This window comes from Perognathus longimembris, chromosome 10, assembly GCF_023159225.1.
Source record: "Perognathus longimembris pacificus isolate PPM17 chromosome 10, ASM2315922v1, whole genome shotgun sequence".
Lineage (NCBI taxonomy): Eukaryota > Metazoa > Chordata > Mammalia > Rodentia > Heteromyidae > Perognathus > Perognathus longimembris.
This window is the reverse complement of record NC_063170.1, coordinates 21,023,351-21,049,993: the sequence shown is the minus strand read 5'-3', so window position 1 is coordinate 21,049,993 and position 26,643 is coordinate 21,023,351. Positions and strand designations below refer to the sequence as shown.

General features: G+C 42.1%; 1 protein-coding gene across 1 annotated transcript; it reads right to left on the bottom strand.

The window, feature by feature from the left end:
* Nucleotides 1-244: 244 nt before the first annotated feature.
* Bbs2 (Bardet-Biedl syndrome 2) lies at nt 245-26,322 on the bottom strand. Its single transcript, XM_048355556.1, has 17 exons — nt 26,077-26,322; nt 22,043-22,270; nt 20,552-20,677; nt 20,255-20,317; nt 19,255-19,332; nt 14,192-14,296; nt 14,018-14,104; nt 10,874-11,009; nt 10,308-10,447; nt 8,904-9,048; nt 8,655-8,826; nt 7,814-7,943; nt 5,442-5,573; nt 4,854-4,991; nt 4,146-4,258; nt 2,627-2,775; nt 245-585 (listed from the first exon to the last, which is right to left on the bottom strand). Exons 1-17 carry the CDS (start codon nt 26,191-26,193, stop codon nt 479-481), a joined length of 2,166 nt encoding a protein of 721 aa, XP_048211513.1. The 5' UTR covers nt 26,194-26,322; the 3' UTR covers nt 245-478.
* Between the last annotated feature and the right edge of the window lie 321 nt (nt 26,323-26,643).

The window sequence follows — 26,643 nt, the reverse complement described above, 5'->3', positions numbered from 1 at the left end:
TTACATTATCAAAAGTTGAACTTCTGGGCTGGGGATATGGCCTAGTGGCAAGAGTGCCTGCCTCATAAACATGAGGCCCTGGGTTCGATTCCCCAGCACCACATATACAGAAAATGGCCAGAAGTGGCGCGGTGGCTCAAGTGGCAGAGTGCTAGCCTTGAGCAAAAAGAAGCCAGGGACAGTGCTCAGGCCCTGAGTCCAAGCCCCAGGACTGGCAAAAAAAAAAAAAAAAAAAAAAGTTGAACTTCTGAAGCCGGGATGTTTCAGAGGTATTCACGCTCCCTCATACAAATCTACTGCAGCCAGCAATTGCACTTCAATGGAAGATAGAATATAATGCTTTGTCTTTAGTCTGTATACTCACCAACATTTCACCCACAATGCCTGGGGTTCACCAGGATTTATGCAAGGCAAACTAGTGTGGATGTTTAGATAAAATGTTTCGAAGTAACTTTTCCTTTGCCTTTTGCCTCATCTTCTATGAAGGTGCTGTGCCCACCCGCATGATTCTGAACAGTGTGTTGATGTTGTTGCTTCGAATCGCATCCCGACAAGCAGTGATCACATGGTTCTTTGGTTTTCCAACTGTATGAGAAGCATCAAGTTTAAGTATTCCCCAAAAGATTATTAAAAATTAAATTACTAGGGACTGGGAATGTGCCTTAGTGGTAGAGTGCTTGCCTATCAAGCATGAGGTCCTAGGTTCAATTCCTCAGTACCACATCGACAAAAAAATAAAAGGAGGGGCTGGGAATATGGCCTAGTGGCAAGAGTGCTTGCCTCGTATACATGAGGCCCTGGGTTCGATTCCTCAGCACCACATATACAGAAAATGGCCAGAAGTGGTGCTGTGGCTCAAGTGGCAGAGTGCTAGCCTTGAGCAAAAAAGAAGCCTGGGACAGTGCTCAGGCACTGAGTTCACGGCCTAGGACTGGCAAAAATAAATAAATAAATAAATAATAAATAAAAGGAAAAACATTTTTTAAAGTTTTAAAAAATTTAAATTAGTGGCTGCTTTTAAAACATGAAAGTAGGGTAGAAAAGAGTTGCATATGCAAATTTTACTGTTGCTGTCTGAGAACTTGGTGAGGCAATTTATCACAAAACAAACTCAAAGAACATCTCAAACTAGAAACCAAAACAGGTTTTATAGCAAAGAACCAAAGCACATCCATCTTGCAGATTATTTCTAAAGAGTTTGTCAAAGCATTGGCTCATAGCAGAATTCTAAATCTGGCTGGCTTTCTGCTTCCTGTGGTTTGTCCTTGTGTTCTTTTTCTTTTTTTTTTTTTTTTGCCAGTCCTGGGCCTTGGACTCAGGGCCTGAGCACTGTCCCTGGCTTCTTTTTGCTCAAGGCTAGCACTCTGCCACTTGAGCCACAGCGCCACTTCTGGCCATTTTCTGTATATGTGGTGCTGGGGAATTGAACCCAGGGCCTCATGTATAGGAGGCAAGCACTCTTGCCACTAGGCCATATCCCCAGCCTTGTGTTCTTTTTCTAAACTTTAAAATTGTACACTTACTCATCAATGTTCAGAAAGCCCCATTAAAATGGAGCTTTTAAGGCTATATACTTTCTTTGTGGTATAAAGACTAAGGTTATTCTTTAAAGGAAGCAGCAAGAGCTTAGGGGAAAAAAAGAGCTGAAGGTTTTCCTTGTCTTTAAAAATGTCGGGAGACCAGGTGCCAGTGGCTCATGCCTGTAATCCTAGCCATTAGGGCGGCAAAGGACAGGAAAGGATCATGGATCCAAGCCAGCTGGGGCTGAAAAGTCCATGAGATTTTGTCTCTGCAGAAAGAAGCTGGATATGGCACAAGCATGTGATCACGGCAACCACAGCAGCTCAGGGCAGGAAGCATGATCCTATCCTAAAAGTAGCCAGCGAAAGCCAGGCGCCTGTGGCTCACACCTGTAATCCTCACTACTCAGGAGAGACTGAGATCTGAGGATTGTGTTTCAAAGCCAGCACAGGCAGGAAAGTCTGTGAGACTTATCTCCAATTAACCACCAGAAAACTGGAAGTGGTGCTGTGGCTCAGGTGGTGAAGCACTAGCCTTGAGTTGAAGAGCTCAGGGACAGCACCTAGGCCCAAAGTTCAAACCCCACGAATGACCAAAAAATAAAAGAATAAAAAAATAACCGGTGAAAAACAGGGCTGAAAGCATGATTCAGCAGTATCACACCAGTGTCTCAGTACATCCCTCTCCCCACATTAAAAAAAAAAAAATCCGGAGCCTAATTAAAGGCAAACATCAGGCTGGCTTAATGGAAATTCAAGCAGTGGGATCAACTTTGGAGTGTTAAAAAAAAGTATGGTGCTTCAGGCCCTAATAAGAATGTCAGGGCTGGGAATATGGCCTAGTGGCAAGAGTGCTTGCCTTATATATATGAAGCCCTAGGTTTGATTCCCCAGCACCACATATATAGAAAACGACCAGAAGTGGCACTGTGGCTCAAGTGGCAGAGTGCTAGCCTTGAGCAAAAAGAAGCCAGGGACAGTGCTCAGGTACTGATTCCAAGCCCAGGACTAGCACAAAAAAAAAAAAAAAAGAAAAAGAATTTCAGAATACAAAGGTTCTCCTCCGAAACCAGACAGAAAAATTACAGTTCTATGAAGAGACTTACCACGCAGACGCCCTGCTCTTTGAATTGCTTGATTTACTGCTTTAAGGTTTCCTAACAGTTCTGTGTGATTATTGCAGCGAATTTTATATCCATTTAGCAAGTCTTTGTTAAGGTCATAGAGTTCCATGTAGCGACTCTTCATTGTTTTCCTGTGGAAATGAACAGGTATGTTAACATGGGCACTTGTACACTTCTGACATTCTTTAAAAGCCCATTTTAACTGTATTTTCATTAAAATGGGGTAACTACTAAAGTCTGCTTTGATACACATTGAGAGTTTCCATCAATCTATCATTTCTTCCAAATGGCTTTTCTTAGTGATTGTAAGAACTAAGTTCCCTGGGCTGATGGGAGGAGAAAAAAAAGCACAACTTTAAAACCAAACTAAAATGATCACTACATAGCAATAAAAATTATTAAAATTTTACAATAGGAAATGTCAAATGCTGACAAAGATGTAAAGCAACTGGCTCTCTAATGGATTACAGTTACTTTGGAAAGTTATTTAGTATTTTCTTTCAAAGTTAAAACTACACGTGCTATTTAACTCAGAAGTCTTGAGAGAAGTAAAAATACATGTTTGCAAAAAAAGAAAAGCTAGTATGCAAATATATGTCGCTATGTTATTCACAATCACCGAAGTTGGGAAACCACCCAAATGGCCATCAATGTGTGAGTGGATAAACAGATTACTACATATTTTTACAATGGGATGAAAAAAGTTTCTCTGTGCGCTTGGGTGTCAAGGGAAATTCCAGTACTCTCACTGCTTCGGAATACATCTGTTACACTGCTGGTGAAAGTCTGCATTGTTTCCACTTGGGGATTTGCTACTGTTTCAGTATGATTTCAATGTGTCCCCCAAAGGTTAGTCTGTTGGAAACTTGGTCCTCGGTGTGATGATGTAATAGATGGTATTAGCTTGGAAAGGTGGGGCCTACAACAAGGCCATTAGGTCACTCACTGGAGTGGGATTCAGGTAATTCTGGATCAACCCTAGCTAGTTCTCTCTTGAAGATTGTTATAAAAGAGCAAGACTGAGTTCAAACCCCAGTACTGCCAAAAAAAAATTTAAAGTAATACTGGTCTTTGCCCTTCTTTCTCGCCATGTTATTCTTTCTTACACTCCTTCCATGATGCTGTCTGCCAGACAGGCCTTTGGCAGAACCAGTGCCATGTTGTTTGGACTTTAAGCCCATAAATCTAAACAAAACTTCCTTTCTTTAATATATCACCTGGCATTAGGTATTTCACTGTAACAGTGGAAAACAAATACAAGATTCTTGTAAACATGACTTTATAAATATTCTTGTACCAGTAACCTGGTTTATATCTAGGCTATACATAAGAACTGCAGAGTCCTGGAATAAGCACATTTTCAACTTTGTCAATAATGCCAAGTGATTTTCCAAAGTTACTGGATTAACTCAAGAGTCCCACAAGTAACATCTGAGAGTCACTATTCCACGTTGCTCACATGCTGAACTTTGCACCCATCCTAGCCATGGTAAATACTCACATGTCCCTCATTAGGCGCGCATCCTCAGCTCGGACCAGCAAACTTCGGATCAGATTAGAATTGTCAGCCATGTCAGCACTGAGTTTTTGATGCACTGAGTGGTACTCATCCACCTAGAAGCGAACACGTGGGAATTAAACAGGCCTCACAAGCTTGTTCCAAACTAGACAGCCTGAGAAGACACTGGGTACCACATGCACAGGCTCTAGTCTTCCCTCCATTCATTCACTGCCTCCTCTTATTTCATCTCCTCTTCAAGAAAATCGTCTATGCGATCTTCCCAGTGACGGCACATGGGCCAGTCCCTCCCCTGGCTGCATCAAGAGCACCAGCAACACACACACTAACAAGACAGGGATTTAGGGGGTGACTCATTGTGCTTTTTTATTTGGAATGGGGGGAGGGACTGGAAAGCAACAAGTAAGAATAAGATGAAAGTAGATATAATAGAGAAGACAAAGGGCTAACGGGAAAATGTTGGTACATATTGTTTTAAGCATCCTAAACCAAACACAGGTAGTCAAAATAACCCTTACACACAGAAGAATCCTTTAACTACCAAACTAGGGATAGCTGAATTTTTTTTTATAAAAATTTCTAGGAACATGAGTATAACGTAAGTATGGCTACAGTCTCACCAATTTCCTAAGAGAAATATCCCAAACTATGAAACCCATGTTCTACAAATACATCCACAGGTACCCTTACCTTAACCAGCACCTTTCGTAACTCTTCGAAGTAGACAGGAAAATCTGCTTCTACCTGAAGGTCTTCAATAGCAAAAAAGGAGGCCAATGACTGGATGATATCACCAGCCAAATCAATGTCATCAGTGTTCACAGTGATCTAGACAGACAAAACCCAACAAGTTTAGCACCCTCAGATAGAAGACAGGCATGGCTGAAACAGTACCTAAATTTCTCCATGTTTAACACAATTACTGGGCATATACCTAATGAAAGAGACAAGGTTTTACCCGCTGGGATTGTATAAACACCATTATTTTTTTTAGGTAGCCAAAAGGACAATCCTCTAGCTTATAAATTATATGAATATATGTATGTATATATATATGTGTATACACACACACACACGTTTTTGTGTGCCTCTGGATTCCAACCCTTTGCCAATCATGTAAGAAAAAAGGGGAGAAGGAGGAAGGGAAGGAGATTTTACCCTGTCAGTACCAATGCTGTCAAGATGAAACAGACTTAGGCTTAACATTTTTGACAAGACACTGCAACAGAATGGCTAGACAGCACATGAAAAACTTACATCCATGATGGGATACAATACCTCTCCACTAGGTTTGATTTTTATGTAGAGCTGGCCACCATTCCGTAAGGATGTGAAGCACACTTGAAATGGAGCATTCTGGATGTTAGTATCTTCTGGTAACAGAAAGTTCTGGTTGAGCCACATAACAATCTTCAAAATGAATAGAATGAAATAAACTTCAACTCTGAAAGTATGGTCTTCACAGAAGCAAGACTTCCCCCCTCCCTAGCTTTACCAATTGGTTAAGAATGAGGGAGGAGTTAACAAACAGTACAAGAAATGTACCCAAGGCCTAACATATGAAACTGTAACCTCTCTGTACATCACTTTGACAATAAGTATAAAAAAATAAATTAAAAAAATTATACCTCATCCCTCACCAAGAATACACTAATCACATTGCCATGTTCTTAAATTCATACACTGCCTTTTCTTCCCTTCCACAAACGTCATAATTTGGTCTGGCCCCACAGCAGACATTATTATATAGCACCTTCTACTTACACATAATCTGACATGCAACATACAACGGATTGAAGAAGCATGCTCTAAGTCTGCCCCACTGGTCTTATGTGGGTGTAGACTGGACAATATTGTCTTGCTAAAATGATTCCATTATATCCTTTAAAATGTTGTGGAGTTTTTGTTGTTGTTGTTTTGTTCCAGTCCTGGGGCTTGAACTCAGGGCCTGAGCACTGTCTCTGGCTTCTTTTTTGCTCAAGGCTAGCACTCTGCCACTTGAGCCACAGTGCCACTTCTGGACATTTTCTATATATGTGGTGCTGGGGAATCAAACCCAGGACTTCATGTATACGAGGTAAGCACTCTTGCCACTAGGCCATATTCCCAGCCTGAGGTTTTGTTTGGTGCCAGTCCTGGGGCTTTAACTCAGGGCCTGGGTAATGTCCCTGAGGTTTTTTTTGTTTTGTTTTTTATTCAAGGCTCTACCACTTGAACCACAGCTCCACTTCAGCCTCTTTGGTGGCTAGTTGGAGATAAGAGTCTCACAGACTTTCCTGCATGGACTGGCTTCAAGTCGCGATTCTCAGATCTCAGCATCCTGAGTAGCTAGTATTACAGGCATGAGCCACCAGCTTCTGGCTTCTTTAAAATGTTTTAAATAAAGTACACATGCACAAAAACAGTTTTCGTGTTAGTAAGAACATTTTCCAGTGGTTTGCAACATAACCTACAAATAAGAATCAACTGGAGATCACGGGACGGATCCTCCTAAGGAGTTTTGCTTCTATGGGCCAGACAGGTACCTGAAAATCTACATAAGCAGCCTTACCTAGAACCAAGCCCAGCCAAGGTTAAAATTCACTGCTATCCTTTAAACTTTACAAAGGCTTTGATGCCATGTATTTAATCTTCAGGAACCCCCTAGGAGGTGGGTGACACCATCCTATCCCTACTTTCTGCTTTTTTCTTTGCATGTGGCACTGCTGGTGCTGGTATTTGAACTTGTTCTTAATACCTCTTGCACCATGCCTCTAGCCCTTACTCTCACTTAATATATTAGGAAATTGAGGCTCAGACTAGTGAAAAGAATTCCTCAAGGACACTAAGAATTTATATTAGATAAGATAGCACTTGGACCCAAAAATACATTCCCAGCATCCCAGTCTCTATTTCTTTTTTTTTAGTCAGGGTCTTGCTATTTACTCCAGGCTGGACCCAAGTTCCTGGGCTAAAGGAATCCTTCAACTTCAGCCTCTCAAGGAGCTGGTCCTACAGGTGTATGCCATTTTACCCAGCTTCTCCCTATCTTGATGTAGATTCCTCTTGAAATGCTTAAGTCAAGACAACCACACTTGGGCTGAGAATATGGTCAAGTGGTAGAGTGCTTGCCTCACATACATGAAGCCCTGGGTTCGATTCCTCAACACCACATATATAGAAAATGGCCAGAAGTGGCACTGTGGCTCAAGTGGCAGAGTGCTAGCCTGGAGCAAAAAGAAGCTAGGGACAATGCTCAGGCCCTGAGTTCAAGCCCCAGGGCTGGCAAAAAAAAAAGAAAAAAAAAAAGACAACCACACTAAGCCCATAACAAAAGAAAGAATGGAACTAAATGATAAAAATGTACTTGTTACAAAGGATGTACGGGGTTAGGGAACAAGGTTTACCCTTGCTTGGCTAGCATAAGGCCCCATATCCAATCCCTAGTACTGAAAATAAAAATATTGTGCATATAAATAATGTGTTCACAGTGAGAGAAGATGTTTCAGCATTATTCTGATTACAGGTTATTCTCCATACTCCAGAAATCTTTCACATCATGTTTACTGCTACTCTCATAATTTATTCTTGCACTCTCTCCTTTTCTCCAAGGTAACATCTGGAGGATTCTGAAGTGCAAAAGTACTGAAAGAAAACAGCACATCACTTACCCTCTGTACCCGTTCTGCAATGATGAAGTTCACATAGCTCAAGGGCTCACTGGCAGAGTGTGGGCTGGTAAACGCATACATGGTGAACCGGGGAAGCTGTTTTGTCATCTCAAATACATGGAACTGGGTGCTACAGCCAACCAATGGAACACGAGAAGTCTTTAGTATAGTTTTATTTCAAGAAGCAAGGCCCAGAAAATAAAACCACTCGTGGTCACCACCAGTTAATATTTAAGGGTTTCACTAAAGAAAAAAAAATAACCTTAACACTTTAGGGCTAAAGGACTGTATCAGTGAGATTTGGGATTAGAAACAACGTGTGACATGACCAAGCACAGGTATGCACACAGCAAGGATTCCAAGTACCCTAAAACTAACAGGAAAAGGCTTTCATCTTCCACAGAAACAGTGGGTCTTCACTCCCTTCATCTGAACAAGTAATACAAAAATGAATCCCAATCCTTTAGTCTTAGTGGCCTAAATTGTAAGCTAACAATTTGTCATTTCAATTTTGTGTGTGTGTGGGGGGGGGGGGTGTTTAGAGATGGAGCCCCGGGCTTTGAACATGCTAAACATCTGCTCTACCTATGAGCTATGTTCTGACCCCTAAACTAAAGGCATTTTAAGATTCATGTAACTTTGCAAAAATTTGATTAAGACAGAAAATGACCCCTTAAGCTGAGATGTCTCCCCCTCTTTTGGGGGGAGGTGATGGGAAACCTTGACTGCTGCACAGACTCACAGAATGGTTCTCTGGCCCCACATAACACAATGGGAAGCTACCCATCCTGCCCTCCTCTACGTGCTCTACGACAAACAACTGTGGCTTGTAAAGGGTCACCTGCTTCTGTAACCCACAAAGGTTTTCAAGTGCAGATCCACAGGGACATCCTTGGGAGGCATAATCGGGACACGGATAGAACTGGAGAGATTATGTATGCTGGGATGGACCACATGGCTTTCACCTACAAAAATTCCCTCTGCAAAAATCAATACCGCTCGGATGATGGTATCTGCAGGGAAGAGGAAAAACAGTTCAGGGACTACCCTTCAGAAGACTCAGAACCTGCAGGTGGGAATCATGCCTTACCATTGGAAGTGGAAATGCACAGCTCTGCATGTGCAGCTTGCGTCTTGCTCCCCAAATTGACTGAGAGAGTAGTATGGAGCTTGGTATTGGCTGGGATTATGCCCCTCTGCCCATCTCCCTCATTCAGTGGACTGCTCGATTCGGCCTGCAAAATATCCCACCTGCTCAATAAGACACTGAGCTCAGGTTCATGTTAAGTTATACAGCTACTCAATTTCAAAAGAAAGACTCCCCATCTTCTTATGAATCCCATTCTTTGACTGATTCCCATCGTTATCTCCTGGTTCTATCTGACCATGGGGGAAAATGACCACATCTTCCTTTCCTGTCTGTGGTACATGGTCCAGGGTATATCTTTATGCTTTTACATCCTATTTTTGTTGTTGTTCCTAAAATATCAGGGGCCAGGAGTATAGCTCAGTATTAGAGTGCATGCCTAGACTATACAATACCATGGGCTCAATCCCCAGCACCAAATCAATAAATAAAGAAATTCACTTGGGGAAGTGAAGGTGTAGCTCAAGTTGTAGAGCACCAGCCTTGAGCAAAAAAGCCAAGCAAAAGCACAGGCCCCCCCATTCAAGCTATAAGAAAGGAAGAAAAGAAGGGAAGGAAGAAGGGAGTGAGGGAGGGAGTTAGTTTACATTGGTATAGCAAATTGAATAAATTAGCACCATTAGCCAATGGTGCCATTGGAGCTCCCGAGTAGCAAATTCAAATATGGTACCATAGGCAAAATTCAAGTCCCACTCCCCAGGCTTATCCTTTAACAAACTTGAGTACATACAAATATGCACAAAGTCTTTCTGACTGTCAATTATTGCATTTGGAAAATATAAAAGAAACACTCAAAACATAATGTTCTTTCTTTTTTCACACACTCCTACAGATAGTCTTCCTTATAAGTCCAAGTCCATGTGCTGCATGCCTTGAACTGTTTCATGGTCTGTAGCACATACTCCCTACCCAGGATGAACTCTTAAAGTTGCGACAAACAGTGCTACAGTAAGTGTGTCTTTCCTAGCAAGGCACATTTCTAGTTTACCTGCCTGGAAGTGAAATTCCTAAATCAATAGATACATGCTTGTGCACTCTCTCCTCTCCCTGGGGAATCAAGTCTGGACTTTTCTGCATGCTAGACAAGCACTCAACTGAGCCATATTCCAATGCTTACATTTTGTAGTCTTTGAGACAGCTGCCCTACATGAGACTGTGTAATAAAGTCCTCCTACACCCTGGGATTACAGATGTGGACCCCTGGCTCCCATGCCTTCTTATTTATAGTACTGGCAAGGAGAAAAGGCTAAGGCAATCTGCACACGATGTCAGGAGGGGTCTATACCCTACTTGGCACCAACATGGCCTCTCACATACTTTCAGTGAGTCGGATTACATCTCTCCCACCTTGGCATTTTCCTCATAGTTGCGGAGCTCCAGCAGCAGGTTCTGCTTCTTCTGACTCAGCTCTCGGATCAGGTCCTGCTCTACACTGGCGTCCATGAGGTTCCCCCTCATCTCAGCAGTGCCTGGCAGATAGCCCCGGACTGAGCAGAGGGAAAACAAACACTCACTGGGTTGAGAAATAATCCAAGCAGGACCACCTCAATTACTTGTTCTTAAGAACCAAAAACCTGGGCTGGGAATATGGCCTAGTGGTAGAGTGCTTGCCTCGCATACATGAAGCCCTGGGTTCGATTCCGAAGCACCACATATATAGAAAAGGCCAGAAGTGGTGCTGTGGCTCAAGTGGCAGAGTGCTAGCCTTGAGCAAAAAGAAGCCAGAGACAGTGCTCAGGCCCTGAGTCCAAGGCGCAAGACGGCCAAAAAAAAAGAACCAAAAACCTAAGTTCTCATCCTCTTAGGAAAACTTAATAGACTAAAAGATCTTAATAAAATACAGTGGAATTTCCTGGCATTTTGAACCAATCAAAGTCTAGCTTTTCAAGGATTTTTTTCTCATCCCAATTTACTTTCACCATCCACGGAGCAGCAGATTAACTGTATGTGGCCATCCATCCGGTAATCCCCCTCTACCACACCAGCAATGGCAGAAGGAAAGTTGTCTTTAAAGATGACATCCCCAGTTCGGTCACTTCGAGCATCGACCTAAAAATAAAACACAAACTGAAAAAGTCACATATGCTTGGTGTATTCACATGTATGTCTATAGGAAGGTGGGGGAGGACACAGAATCTGAGGAAACAGGGTGAAAAGGCACAGCAGTAGAGCACACTGGACATCGGTGAAAGTGAACGATACAACTCATGGGTGGATGTGGGGAGAAGGAATGGGACAGAATGAGGGAACCAATAACACCATAAGAAAGGAAATGTCGGGCTGGGAATATGGCCTAGTGGCAAGAGTGCTTGCTTCCAACACATGAAGCTCTCGGTTCGATTCCCCAGCTCCACATATATGGAAAATGGCCAGAAGGGGTGCTGTGGCTCAGGTGGCAGAGTGCTAGCCTTGAGTGGGAAGAAGCCAGGGACAGTGCTCAGGCCCTGAGTCCAAGGCCCAGGACTGGCCAAAAAAAAAAAAAAAGGAAATGTCCTAATCACCGATGCATATGCATGTCACCCCTCTGTACATCACCTCTATAATGACAATAAAGTCAATTGATTTTTTTTAAGTCACTTGTGATACAGGTTACAGGCAACACAAAATTTTAAGATAAAAACCACCTTTAAGAGTTAATTAGTCGGACAGGGAATATGGCCTAGTGGCAAGAGTGCTTGCATCATAGACATGAAGCCCTGGGTTCGATTCCCCAGCACCACATATATAGAAAATAGCCAGAAGGGGCGCTGTAGCTCAAGAGGTAGAATGCTAGCCTTGAGCAGAAAGAAGCCAGGGACAGTGCTCAGGCCCTGAGTCCAAGCACCAGGACTGGCAAAAAAAAAAAAAAAAAAGAAACACTGTATATGTGCTTGATACATTGTATATTGCATATGTGTCTACCTGACCTAGACAAGGGATGGAAAAACAGGTTGTAAGATATCACAAGAAATGTACACACTGCCCTACTATATAACTGCACCCTCTTTGCATAACACCTTGTAAAAAAAATTTATGTTCAATTAATAAAAAAAAAAAGAGTTAATTAGTCAAGCTGTTTCCAAGAGTGCCTCATGAAGACAGGACAAACAAAAACCCACTAGCAAATGCATGTCACAAACAATAAATAACAAAGGACAATCTCCTGAGATGATTTTGTTCTGGGCAAGAAACTAGCTACAGGAAGTCTGGCAGAGCAACCACTCCAATGATAACGCCATTGACTATTTTTGACATTTCATAGAGAGCTTTTCAGGCATAGCCTACTCTTTTATTTTAATTAAAATTTATTGATAAGGTGATGTACAGAGAGGGTATAGTTACATAAGAAGGTAGTGAGTACATTCTTGTCATATTTGTTACACCCTCCTTCATTTTTCTTTCCCTTCCCCAGTTCAGATAAGCATATATACAATATCCACTGTACCAGAATTATATTCAGTGACCACAGGGGGTACATCAAAGGAAATTCACCTAGTACATTAAACATAATGACAACAGTAAAATCCTCCTGTTTCCATCTCTTGGAGTTCATTCTGCTTAGCTTCATCTTATATAATCATACGTATGTAGCTGTTGAGCTATTGTGCTTCTTTCCAGTGAAAGCAGAGTTTTCCAACAGCTTCTGACACTGCTGTTCTACAATGTTTAATGAACAAGAAGAGTTCATTTATTAAGGACTATAACTTTCTAGTTCTGTTCTAGTTCGCTTAGCCAGTCCTTAGGAAAGGGATGGCCCTGCAACTCAAAAACAGACCTATTAAAAACAAGATAACTGGCCAGTAACATTTATTTAGTACCTTTACATTTGCACTCACAGGATGAATTTGTATATTTCATTATCTATGCTATTTCTATTAAATGTAGACAGATTTTCTACTTATGTAAGAATTATATAATGCTCTTATCTTTTTATAATCTAGAACAAATTGTAAAATAGAAGATACTTTTTGAAAATGTTTGTGTTGATACTGAGACTTAAACTCAGGAAGGACCTTGAGTTTTCAACTTGCTTGCTGACAGTTGGTACCCTATCACTTAAGCCACATCTCCAATCCAGCAATTTGATGATTAACTGGGGACAGAGTCATGGGTTTTTCCACCCAGTCTGGCCTTGAATCATGATCTTCCAGGTTTTAGCCTTCTGAGTAGCTAAGATTACAAGCATGAGACATGTCAGGGACCTAACAACTTTTTAGAATTTGTTCTTTACATAACCAAAGAAGTCTAGAGGCCAAAGGTAGAGAAAAAGCAAGAAGAAAAAAAATGGAATTACTGGCTGGGAATGTGGCTTAGTGGTAGAGTGCTTGCCTAGCATGCATGAAGCCCCGGGTTCGATTCCTCAGTACCACATACACAGAAAAAGCCAAAAGTGGTACTGTGGCTCAGGTGGTAGAGTACTAGCTTTGAGCAAAAGAAGCTCAGGGACAGTGCCTAGGCACCAAGTTCAAGCCCCAGGACTGGCAAAAAAGAAAAAAAAATGGAATTATCTGATTTCTTCCCCACTAGACAGACCAATACTGACAGGCAAGAAAGCTAGGGCAAATAGTATCCATGGAGATCTGGCTACTACTTAAAGCAGTTTCTAACAAGACAGTCTTGACTTGCCAAGACGGCTGTAAGAAATTCTGATTTGACATTTGGAAAAACAAGGAAAAAAGAAAAAGATTTTACTTTGATGTAGCTGGGAAAACAATATGCTAACATGATTCTCCCCATGATTCTGAGATTCTATCAATTTTAAAGATTTATTAGGAAAAAGCTATTCTGAGGATTCATTATTAGATTATTAAAATTCCTCTGTTTACTGGCTCATACCTACAATCAACCTGATTAAGATTCTCATTCCTTCAAAAAGAGAAACACTCTCCCTGGAGATTTTCTCTCAAACAAGAGACAAAGCCAAAGGACACTTACTCTGTAGCAGGAAGAAATAAAGATTAAAAGGTTCAATTTGAAACCACAGCCAAGGAACTCAAGTTTATATTTACATGATCACTGTGAATTACATTTACCATGATTATTGTGAGGTATACACAAATTCTGCTAATGACACTTACCTTCCCATTGGACCAACCAGTTATCAGTTCACAGACTCCATCAGAATTAAGGTCAAAAGCATGAATGCTCATGGCATGATTTTTGGACTGAAAAGGAATCCCAATAATTAGTACCAAAGAATCACAATGTTGAAAGTATAAAATTTCTGAATATAGAGGCTGACTTATACTAACTTTAATTCTCCAGTATCGGGCTGTTTTGTCATAAACTCCAACTGTGCCATTGGAAAGGGCATAACCAAACCGACTGCCATACATAGGGCACAGAGAGGTGATTATCTGCAAGTAATATACAAAAACACAGTCATTAAGACTCAATTTAATGTAAAGTATAGCTTTATGAAACTGTACATCTTGCTACAACTATGTTAAAATGAGATTTAAATAACTTCCAAAATAAATAAGCACTTTCACCTAAGAGTGAGGAATGTATTTCTCTTCTCTGTGATCCATGTCATCTATTTCAGACTTGGACAATCAGATTGAAACAAACCCACAAAGTTTGGTAATTCAGATAAAGTTTCAGAAAGTTAAAAGAAACAGTAAAACTGAGAGAAGAATAAAAAAGCTAAGTACACAAGACTCTAGACTATGTACAATAGGTGTTATTATATACATTAATCCAAAAGATTTACAGATTATGTAAGAGCCAATTTAAAAGATACTTTTGCTGAGCCTGTGAATTAACTCTCAAAGATCATCTGTGCTCTTTGGACTCAGCTATTTCCTGTGGTAGTCACTTTATCATGGGCTCTAGGAATAAGGGGATTCACCAATCTGTGACAGAGGGAAATCTGCCCATCAAACAAGCAAGGTCATCTTCTTATCATCTCAAAGAAAACAGGCAAAGTTCAGGAGACTACAGGACAGGCAACTTGTTATGGACCCATTTCAGTGATAAAGCCGTAGCAACTTCCGTGGAAGTCCTCCAAGAACAAAACTTGAGCTAATTAATGGTCCATCAGGCCTCCCAATGACTTAGGACTATCTGAACAATGCATTTCTTTCTACACCACTGCCTTTAGTTCTTGCTATTTAACATAAGGCAAATGTCTCTAACACTGAAGACAGTTGAAAAGGTACTGAAATGCTGTCTTCCTATGGCTGCCATAGTATTAAAACCCCTTTCTCTGCTCTTTTTGGCATATGTGGATGAGTAGCCAGATCTAATGTAGAACTCCTGGAGTTTGAGGCTGAGGGCTAAAAATCTGGTTTCAGGGCTGGGAATATGGCCTAGTGGCAAGGGTGCTTGCCTTGTAAACATGAAGCCCTGGGTTCGATTCCTTAGCACCACATATATACAAAAAGGCCAGAAGTGGCGCTGTGGCTCAAGTGGCAAAGTGCTAGCCTCAAGCAAAAAGAAGCCAGGGACAGTGCTCAGGCCCTGAGTCCAAGCCCTAGGACTGGCAAAACAAAACAAAACAAAAAATTGGTTTAAATTATTCCAGTTTTTTGGAATTGACTTTTGCTTATATACTTTTTTCCCTATTTATTGTTTGCTAGAGGTAAAAGATAGTACAATCCTTTCAAAACTGAAAACCCAAGCACATGAACTGTGCAGTATAGACCAACATACAGATTTAACCAATACAGGCCTAAACACAGTTAAAATTTTAGATACTGAACAAAATTATCCTTAGAAGTTCAAGCGACAGGTAAATGACAGATGTGATTCTGCAGATCTATTTTTGAATTATGGCCCTCACACACAAGATGAGAATGAAATTGTACAAAGGTAAGAAATAAATTGTTCAAAACAGGAGAATAGTTATGTAATTCCCTTTACACCTACAATTTTCCTACAAAATCACCCACTTCACTTAATTCTGAATATAAAGCACTGTAAAGAATTCTGAATTATTTAGCTCAAGTATTCTTCTGATAATACAGTACTGTTCAATTGCCGAATCATAATTTTGCTGATATGGATCAAGATATTTGAACAGAGCAATACCAAACCAAAAGGACAGAAAAATGGCCCTGCAAATTAATCTTTTTTTTTGCCAGTCCTGGGGCTTGAACTTAGGGCCTGAGCACTGTCCCTGGCCTCTTTTTGCTCTTGATCCACAGCACCACTTCTGGCTTTTTCTGTATATGTAGTGCTGACGAATTGAACCCAGGGCTTCATGTATGTGAGGCAAGCACTCTACCACTAGGCCATATTCCCAGCCCATGAATAACTTTTTTTTTTCTTTTTTCTTTTTTTTTTCTTTTTTGCCAGTCCTGGGGCTTGGACTCAGGGCCTGAGCACCGTCCCTGGCTTCTTCCCGCTCAAGGCTAGCACTCTGCCACTTGAGCCACAGCACCACTTCTGGCCGTTTTCTGTATATGTGGTGCTGGGGAATTGAACCCAGGGCCTCATGTATACGAGGCAAGCACTCTGGCCACTAGGCCATATCCCCAGCCCCATGAATAACTTTTTTAAAAATATTTTTTCAGGCAGGTCTCACTATGTAGCCTAGACTACCTGTGAACTCATGTTCCTCCTGCTTCAGCTGGGATCACAAGCATGTGCCACCACCTGCACCTCAAATGGACAATTTTATAGAAGTCCATGCTTAAATAAATTTAGCCCCAGACTCCCTGGGCTCATGAATGCTTCTTAGTTGATTCATTTCCATCTTTTGTGTACCAGAAAAGCAACAAGTCCTCCCCCAATTCTTGGCTCTGTGACATGTTCCTCTCCCCTTTTCTAGGACTTGTGACTTCTCATATATAATACTAATAAAGCCAGAAATTCAAAAAACATCTGATCATTTCCTACAAAATGGGAAAAGATATACCACAAATTAGAATGAAATGCAGGACACAGAACCTACAGGCCAGTGACTGTTCAATTGCTTGAGTTCCCCCTCTTTGGAGAGGTTTGTAAATTTCTTTAAGAATATGATGAGGATCAGGGGCCTGTAATCCTAGCTACTCAGTGGAGGCTGAGACTGAGGATTGCCATTCCAAGCTAGCTGGGGCAGAAAAGTCCTTGAGATTCTTGTTCAAGGCTAGCACTCTATCACCTGAGCTACATCTCGGACTACTCCTTGAGATTCTTATCTCCAATTAACCACCATAAAACCCTAAGTGGTGCTGTGGCTCAAAATGGCAGGACACTACCCTTGGACAGCACCCAGGCATTGAGTTCAAGGCCAATGACTGACAAAAAAAAAAAAAACAACCAATGTAATGAGGGCTGGGGAAGTAGTTATAGTGGTGGAATGCTTGCCTAGCAAGAGCAAGGCACTGAATTTAAACCCAAGTATCACCTGGCTTCAACTAAGTTTGTAATAAATTCACATTTAAAAGACAATCAAAGGGCTGGGGATATGGCCTAGTGGCAAGAGTGCCTGCCTCATATACATGAGGCCCTGGGTTCGATTCCCCAGCACCACATATACAGAAAATGGCCAGAAGTGGCGCTGTGGCTCAAGTGGCAGAGTGCTAGCCTTGAGCAAAAAAAAGAAGCCAGGGACAGTGCTCAGGCCCTGAGTCCAAGCCCCAGGACTGGCAAAAAAAAAAAAAAAAAAAAAAAGACAATCAAAGACAATCTAATGAAAGCTAAGACCCTCTTTGTAGAAAAGCACTCATAAGCACTCTTTATTAAAGAACCCCTCTGCAGACACTTCACTCTTCACACTGCTGCTTTGGGCATTCATTTTTCTCCTTCATTTCTTCTCTGTCCATAGTTACAATTTACATGATAATAACCCCAGCACTAAGGAGGCTGAGGCAGGAGGACCATTAAGAATTCCAGGCCACCTCCAAGCCCAATAAACCTATTAGGAAATGGGCAAAAGAGCTAAAGAGAGACTTCACAAGAGAAGATATAAAAATGGCAAAGAAACACATGAGGAAATGCTCAACATCCCTGCTAGTAAAGGAAATGCAAATAAAAACAACCCTGAGATACCACCTCACCCCAGTTAGAATGGCCTATACTCTGAACTCAGGAAACAACAAATGCTGGAGGGACTGTGGGGAAAGAGGAACCCTTCTCCATTGTTGGTGGGAGTGCAAATTAGTACAACCACTTTGGAGAACAGTATGGAGGTTTCTCAAAAAGCTCAATATAGACCTACCCTATGACCCAGCCATACCACTCCTAGGCATCTATCCTAAACAGCAAAACCCAAGATATCAAAAAGACATTTGTACTTCCATGTTTATCGCGGCACAATTCACAATAGCCAAAATATGGAAACAACCCAGATGCCCCTCCACAGACGAATGGATCCAAAAAATATGGTACTTATACACAATGGAATACTACATAGCGATTAGGAATGGTGAAATATTGTTATTTGTAGGGAAATGGTCAGAACTCGAACAAATAATGTTGAGTGAGACAAGCCTAGAACACAGAAAACAAAGGGGCATGATCTCCCTGATATATGACTGTTAACAAAGGGAGACGGAGAGACAGTAGAGACCAAGTCTGTGAACACTGTATATGTGCTTGATACATTGTATATTGCATATGGGTCTACCTGACCTAGACAAGGGATGGAAAAACAGGTTGTAAGATATCACAAGAAATGTACACACTGCCCTACTATGTAACTGCACCCTCTTTGCACAACACCTTGTAAAAAAAATTTATGTTCAGGGCTGGGGATATAGCCCAGTGGCAAGAGTGCCTGCCTCGGATACACGAGGCCCTAGGTTCGATTCCCCAGCACCACATATACAGAAAACGGCCAGAAGCGGCGCTGTGGCTCAAGTGGCAGAGTGCTAGCCTTGAGCGGGAAGAAGCCAGGGACAGTGCTCAGGCCCTGAGTCCAAGGCCCAGGACTGGCCAAAAAAAAAAAAAAAAATTTATGTTCAATTAATAATAAAAAAAAAAGAATTCCAGGCCAGGGGCTGGGAATATGGCCTAGTGGCAAGAGTGCTTGGCTTGTATACACGAAGCCCTGGGTTCAATTCCCCAGCACCACATATATAGAAAATGGCCAGAAGTGGCACTGTGGCTCAAGTGGTAGAGTGCTAGCCTTGAGCAAAAAGAGAAGCCAGGGACAGTGCTCAGGCCCTGAGTCCAAGGCTCAGGACTGGCAAAAAAAAAAAAAAAAAAAGAATTCCAGGCCAGTGAGATTCCATGTAGGACAATAACCATGATAAATGTGAGTGACAGGAAGAAGTAAAAGCCCACAGGTCTTATCCTAAAACCCTCCAGGCGGTGAGAAGACGCCCACACTCTCATTTATATTATACCTAACTGTGCCACCCAAGGTTACCATAATTCCTCCTACCTCTGTTTCTGTCATTTCTGCCACAATCTCATCTTCCTTAAAAACTCGGATGTCAAAATCCTCAGATCCAACTAGAAGCTGAAGAGAGAAATCACATACATTAAGTTTAGCAATGAATACAACAAAACTTCCATAAACAAAACAAAAAAATCAGGTACCACTTGGCTACTCCTGCTACCCAACAATTCCAATCCTCTGGTAACCCAATATTCAGGAGGTCCCAACCAATCCAGTCAGTGAAGCAAAAGTAGCCAATACAGATCTTACCTTTGTACCTTTGTGTCTACTTCCCCACACACCTCTTTCTTTCTTTGCACACTGTAAATATGCCCTGGTTCAGCGATTTGCCAGGCTACAGACAGTTCTCTTGTGAATAGCAGAGCTACTGTTCATGGACAGGAGAGGGCTGGGTCAGTGCCCAACACAGCTCTTCACACATACTCACTTCTTGAAAAGTAAATTTCTAGAGTAAGCTAGAAGACAATCTAGTACTTAGATTCCCAAAAAGTTGACTACTTACTAACATGGTCTCAAAGCATCAGTGTCAATTTATGATGGCAAATATGATTCAGAACCCATCAACCATTCTGTCTTCTCTCCCCTCTCCTGTTTCTTTAAAAACTTCTGGGCTTTGATCTTTGTATCAAACACAAGTAAATTAAAATTAAAAAGGTGACAGGAGCAAGGCCAGTTGTACCTCCCTTGACCCCCAGTACTCAGGAGTTTGTGGTTGGAGAACAAGGTGTTCAAGGCCAGCTTGGGCTACTTAGTAATATCTGATCTCAAACCCAGAAAAACAGAAAGAAGGAAGGGTGAGAGACAGACAAAGAATAGAGACAGAGACAGAGAGAATAGATAAAGATCAGATAGCTTATCATGTAGGTAACAGAGCTCCAAAATCAGCCATGAGAAGCTAATGCTTTTCTGAACACCATTACTACTGTTGTGGGAAACATCATTCAGCTGTACATAATACCTTTATATCTATTTCCCCACATACCTCTTTCTTTCCATCACCATCAAAGTCACACAAGGCCAAGGAATGAACATTGTCTCCAGTAACCTGAGAAGGAAACCAAAAGTCATTACTGTGCCATCTTTTCTTATTTAACCAAAACATTTAGCTGCATTACACAAGCCACAAATGAGTTATTCCAAATTACTCATACCTTTTTTAATGTTCAGAACTACAAATATTACTGTATTTTTCATTATCATTGAAATCAGTGGTTTTAAGATATGTAAAGAAAATTAAAAGAATTATTGAGTATCAATAAGAATGTTCAGTTCAACATACCGTCCAAAAGAGATCATTCCCTTCATGATCAAAACCTTGTAGAGCACAATTCCCACCAATAATTGCCAGAGGAGAGGCAATGTCTCCCAACGACCCCAGAACAATGGCATTTGCCCCATCTGCAACCTAACCAAGGGAGAAAACAAAGACACAGATACAATTTTCTGCAGGCTCTCTGGAGCAATGCATATCTGAACTTGACCTGGATACTCAAATTCCTCTGTCAGCACTTCTGGAAGCCACAGTCTCCCTTAAGAGGTCAGCAGGCTGTCAGTGACACCTGTCACTGTGGCGTCTGCAAGGATGAGTGAAGATACAGCATAAACTCAGAGTAAGCCCTGGCTCTCACACTTGCTACAGTGATAATCCATGCTCTCCAGGAGTGCCAAGTTCTACCAGGCAAATTCTCCAGAGACTTAAGACATAAGCTTTTAAACAGGTGAATTGTGAAATTTAGTCTAAATTTGATAGAATTCTGTCGATACTATTAGCCTATAATTGCTATTCTTTTCAATTTAATTTTTTTTTTCCAGTCCTGGGGCTTGAACTCAGGGCCTGGGCACTGTCCCTAAGCTTCTTTTAACCAAGGCTAGCACACTACCACTGGAGCCACAGTGCCACTTCCAGCTTTTTCTGTATATGTGGTACTAAGGAATCGAACCCAGAGCTTCATGCATGCCAGGCAAGCACTCTACCACTAAGCCACATTCCCAGCCCTCTTTTAAGTTTAAAGGTACTAAAAAAGTAATTATCTAGCCAAGCACCAGTGGCTCCCACCTGTAAACCTAGCTACTCAGAGGCTGAGATATGCGGATCACAGTTTAAAGCCAACCCAGGCAGGAAAATTCTCTCCAATTAACCACCAGAAAACCAAAAGTGGAGCTGTGGCTCAGAGTGACAGTGTGTTAGGCTTGAGGGGAAAAGCTTGGGGACAGCACCCAGACCTTGAGTTCAAACCCCACAACCAACATAAACAAATAAATATCCAAGATGTCTTTACTGTATTACATAAACTTTAATAAAATTTCCTTATAGAGAATTCAAGGACACCTTTATAAACACTATTTTATGGGGAAATAATCCTTATTTATATCAGCTTTAAGTAGGAAAGGTTTAAAAAAAAAAAAAAGCTGAAGTAGAGCTGTGGCTCCAGTGGTAGAGCACTAGCCTTGAGCACAAAAGCTTATGGACAGCTCTCAGGTCCAGAGTTCAAACTCTAAGAGAAACAGTAGAGCTAGGTGCCAGTGGCTCACACTTGTAATCCTAGCTACTCAGGAGGCTGAGGTCTGAGGATCATCATCCAGCCATTCTGGTCAGAAAGTCCAAGACATTCTATTTCTAATTAACCAGCAAAATGCCTGACTGAAGCATGATAGAGTTCAGGCTGAGTAAAAATGCCTAGCATGAGGCCCTGAGTACCAGTATACACATACACAAAAACCAATTGACATTAATGGGAACGAATGTACAATTACTAGGGAGTATACTTGCCTCTCTGTAGAACAGATCTGAATTATTGTAGACATCATAAGCCAAAAGATTAGTCTGTGTCCCCACTAAAAGTGTATCACAGCCAAGTTCAGGGTTCAATGCTCCTGCAGTCAGGCAACTGACGGCCTGATTAATGTTTAGAAGAGAAACCTCAGACTCCAGGGGGCTCTGGAAGACCCTGGACGTACTGAAATTCTGGCTCCGGTTATGAGGATTATGAATAAAAACCTACAACAAAAATAATTATATCAAATATCAAAAATGCCAAGCTAACAACATACATTTTGTTTAAAAAAACTAGATCATTAACATATCAACATTAATAAGAAATCACATTCATCCATGGAACTTGCACTCATCCTCAGCTCTATGCCTGGCCACCTTTAAGTCATGAATTATGGAAATCCAGTCATGCTTAGAATCCTAAAGAACAAGGTCAAAAGGTCAAGCTGTTGCCTGCCATGGCTGCTTACATGCTGTCCAGCAGCAATATGTCAAAGCACTCTTCAAATGCTTTTCTCACCAACCCACAGGAAGTTGCTACCAGCCTTGATATGACTGCTACACATCAAGACCTCAAAAAAAAAAAAAAAAAGTATTCTCAAGTGAGATAACATTGCTCCCAAGACGATGAACTGGGTTAAAACAGGGGCCTTAAAACATTAGTACAGGCTATAGACTACAAAGGGCCACAGAAATAGACATATCGAGCATGGTATACCAGGGAGGCTAAGGCAGAAAGATCATGAGTTGAAGGTCAACCTGGCTATATAGTGAAACCCTGTATCAGAGAAAGAGAGAAAGACACACACACACACACACACACACACACACACACACACACACACACCGTATAGTGATCTGTGGTATTAAAATTTAATTGGAAAAGTTTTCATCATTAAAATAAACACCAATGGGTCAATATGATAAAAAAGGATGGTAAACACTAGATTCTAGTAACATTTGCTAATTTTAAATGAGTATAAATCCAAACAGTAATGATTTTAAATTATTAATTACACAAGGTGGCCTATTTACCAAAAATCAATTTTCAAAAAGAGAGAACAGACTAGAAACATGTAAAATATGTGTGCAGCTACTGAATTGTATTGCTATGTTCTCATATGTGAGGTACTTTACAACATGCCTGTGTGTATATGTCGGTCCTGAGGCTTGAACTCGGGGCCTATGTGCTGTCTCTGAGCTATTTCACACAAAGCTAGCACTCTACCACTTTGAGCCACAGCTCCACTCTGGTTTTCTGGTGGTTAACTGGAGATAAGAATCTTACATGCTTTCCTGCCTAGGCTGGCTTTGAACCAAGATCCTCTGATCTCAGCTTCTTCAGTACCTAGGATTGAGCTAGGTATGAGCTACCAGTGCCCAGCTTGCTTTTATAAATATTAATTGCACTTGGTCCTCACACTAATCAGATAGGTGAAGGCTTTTCCCCAAGGTCTCAGGTCTCTCTCGTGACAGAATACAATAACAACAAATACATATGTGTGTGTGTGTGTATATATATATGTGTGTGTGTGAAAACCAGTATGTCCAGACTATATCACACTTCCTTTTACAACAGTTCTGAACAAAAGAATTCTTACAGCCAGGTGTGGCTCACACCTGTAATCCTAGCTACTCAGGAGGCTGAGATCTGAGAATTAAGGCTCAAAGCCAGCCTGGGCAGAAAAGTCCCCATGAGACTCTTATCTCCAATTAATCACCCCAAAACTAGAAGTGGCACTGTGGCTTAAGTGGTAGACCACTAACCTTAAGCACAAAGAAGCTCAGGGACAGCACCCAGCCCTCAGTTCAAATCCCACAACCAACCAACCAACATACATACATACATACAAGAATTCTTACAACTCTCTGGTAAGATGTGCTGAACAAGAACAAGAGTGGAACTGGTATATGGGTCCAATGGTTACCCTAATGAAACAAGTATGATTTCTGTCAAGGAAAACAAGAATCCCAGGAGTCAGACTTTTCCCCAGATCCACTTCTGTTGTTCTTAGCACAAAGAAAGAGAGTCCACAAAGATGCCTACCTATGCCTTCAAGAAAGAAAAGCTCAATCACAGGACAAATGGACAACTCCCTAGGCCAATTATTCTTTCCAAGGGAGTGGCTGTAGTTCACCTTACATTTATTCTCTAGCTCAGGGATATTGATGACAGCACATAAATTCAAGTGAGTTCCCCTGTTTTGGGATGAGGGGAAATGTTGCAATATAACTACTTACATATATATGTATACACACACACACACACACATATACATATACACACATATACAGAGAAAAGGGGAGAAAGAGAATACAAATGTGTTAACTGTCTGCCACCCCCACTCAAAGGGGGTGAAATTCATCATAGAAAGGGGGTAAGCTCCAAAGGGGTGAAATTTATCACATGGCACCAACAGAGCTAAGGACATTGCCTGGAACAGGCTGGTGAATACAGAGCAGCATTAGGAGGAATTTCTTTCTGGTAATGTCAGCAGACTCTGTGCTCAGGGCTTTACTCCATGATACAACACACTAAGAAGGAACATTTTAGCCATGGATCCCAAAGCATATACTATGATACTCCATGATACAACACACTAAGAAGGAACATTTTAGCCATGGATCCCAAAGCATATACTACTTAGTACAGCATCTATGGAAATGTCTTGAAAATGTGTCATTACACAAACGCAATCTACATTGGGACATAGAACACATTTCACTTCTCCCACATTCTGAGTGGCCTAAAGCACTGATTTTCTAACCAGTAGAGTGGGAGTTCAGAAAAGAAAATGACACTTAACAATTAGCAACTATTCCCATATGTCAAGTATTTTGCAGGTATTAACATTTAATCCCCGTGTGTCCTGTGCTGGGTACTACTAAGTACTTTTTCAGAGGTCTTGAAATAAGTTATGTAACAGAATCCACACCTGTGCTAAGTAAGCTACTACTCTTAGCCTGTCACAAAGATGTTGAAATAATGTGACGTGGCATTGTACCTGTTAGAAATTATACCCTTGGGGCTGGGAATATGGCCGTGACAAGAGTGCTTGCCTTGTATACATGAAGCCCTGGGTTCGATTCCCCAGCACCACATGTATAGAAAACGGCCAGAAATGGCACTGTGGCTAAATGGCAGAATGCCAGCCTTGAGCAAAAAGAAGCCAGGGACAGTGCTCAGGCCCTGAGTCCAAGGCCCAGGACTGGCAAAAAAAAAAAGGAAGGAAAGAAATTATACCCCTCCTCCCTTTTTCCCACTGCTGGGGGTTGAGCCAAGGGATTCTAAGCAAATGCTCTACCATTTGAGCCTCAGCTCCAGCAGAAGTTATGCCCCTGATCTGATCTCACTGCATTCCATGTATTCGGGGTATGCCCACTTCCATAAACAGGACTCTCAATTCCCTCGTGTACAAGCTTTCTTGACTACAGCTTTCTGAAAGTAGAGACTCCAACTTTATCTCTGCATAAAGGAGAAATTCACTGGACCTGTGACTATTGGATGATTCTATCCTTTTTATCTTTGAGATTCCCACCTGGCTTAGCACTTGGCACAAATCAAGTAGCTAATACTTTGGTGAATACATTGTGATGTGCATGGTGAAGCACCCGAAATGCAACCTGAATTTACTTCAGGAGTGCTTGTGGTACCCATAAGGAGGTAGTGTGAAAGTGTAAATAGTTCTAGGCAACAAGAAGAGGCCCTGGGCTAAACACGTGGTTTGGATTATTACTGCTAATCCTGGCCAAAGCCCTTCCCTTCGGAGATGTCCCTTCCCTAAGCTCCTTATGTGACCAAGGCCTCCAGGAGGCTCGGCTCTAAGAAGCTGAACTACTCAGCAAGGCTGCTCCTGGGAGACCCCAAGTTCTAGGATGGGCAGTCTGGGCGATGGCTGACCGGTTGCCAGGCAACCTGGGGCGGGGGCGGGGCGGCCGAGAAGGGCGGGATCCCGGAGCGCGGCCCTCGGGGTCGGAGGTCCGAGGTCCTGAGGCCCCCGGCCCGGCTCCGAGCGGGTGGGAGCGGTTACCTTTCCCGCTTGGGTGGCGGCCGTCAAGCACGGGTGAATCCCGTCGTAACGCCCTATGGCCACCATGCGGGGGCTGATTTTGTGGCGCAGTTTCAGGGTGAACACGGGCAGCAGCATGATGGCGGCGCGGCCGGCTTTATCCTCACCGGTGAGGTTCACGAGGACGAGGACCGCCTCACCCCAGCTGCCTCAGGCCGGCGCGAAACCATCGAACTGATCGAATTAATCGCGTCCCCTAGAGCCGCCTACTCCTACTGCGACTGCGCAGCCCCGCCCAATGTACGACTGCGGGACTCCTCCCGGTTTCTGCGTGATAGCGTCACGGCGCGTCGGCGAGCCGGAAGTTGGTTCTGTCCTGGGTGCGGTTTAGCTGCTGTGAGTTGCGTGCGTGTTATGGCGGCCGTGTCTACACTGGCGCACACCTGAGCACGCCCGCCAGGCTGCACACCTGCGAGCTCCACACATTGCTGCCCCACTCCAAAGGGTCATTTATTCAATTACTATTTGGGGTACCTGCTTTGTCCCTTGCTGTAGCTGATATGCCAAGGTATTACGTATACCAGTCCT

What these genes read in the sequence shown, in the direction of transcription:
- Bbs2 (XM_048355556.1), bottom strand. Translation starts at nt 26,193, where the DNA reads ATGCTGCTGCCCGTGTTCACCCTGAAACTGCGCCACAAAATCAGCCCC. An exon ending in GGAATGATCTCTTTTGGACG is followed by an intron (nt 20,318 to 20,551) that starts GTATGTTGAACT and finishes TTTCCTTCTCAG; the next exon opens with GTTACTGGAGACAATGTTCA. An exon ending in AAGAGCAGGGCGTCTGCGTG is followed by an intron (nt 586 to 2,626) that starts GTAAGTCTCTTC and finishes CTTCTCATACAG; the next exon opens with TTGGAAAACCAAAGAACCAT.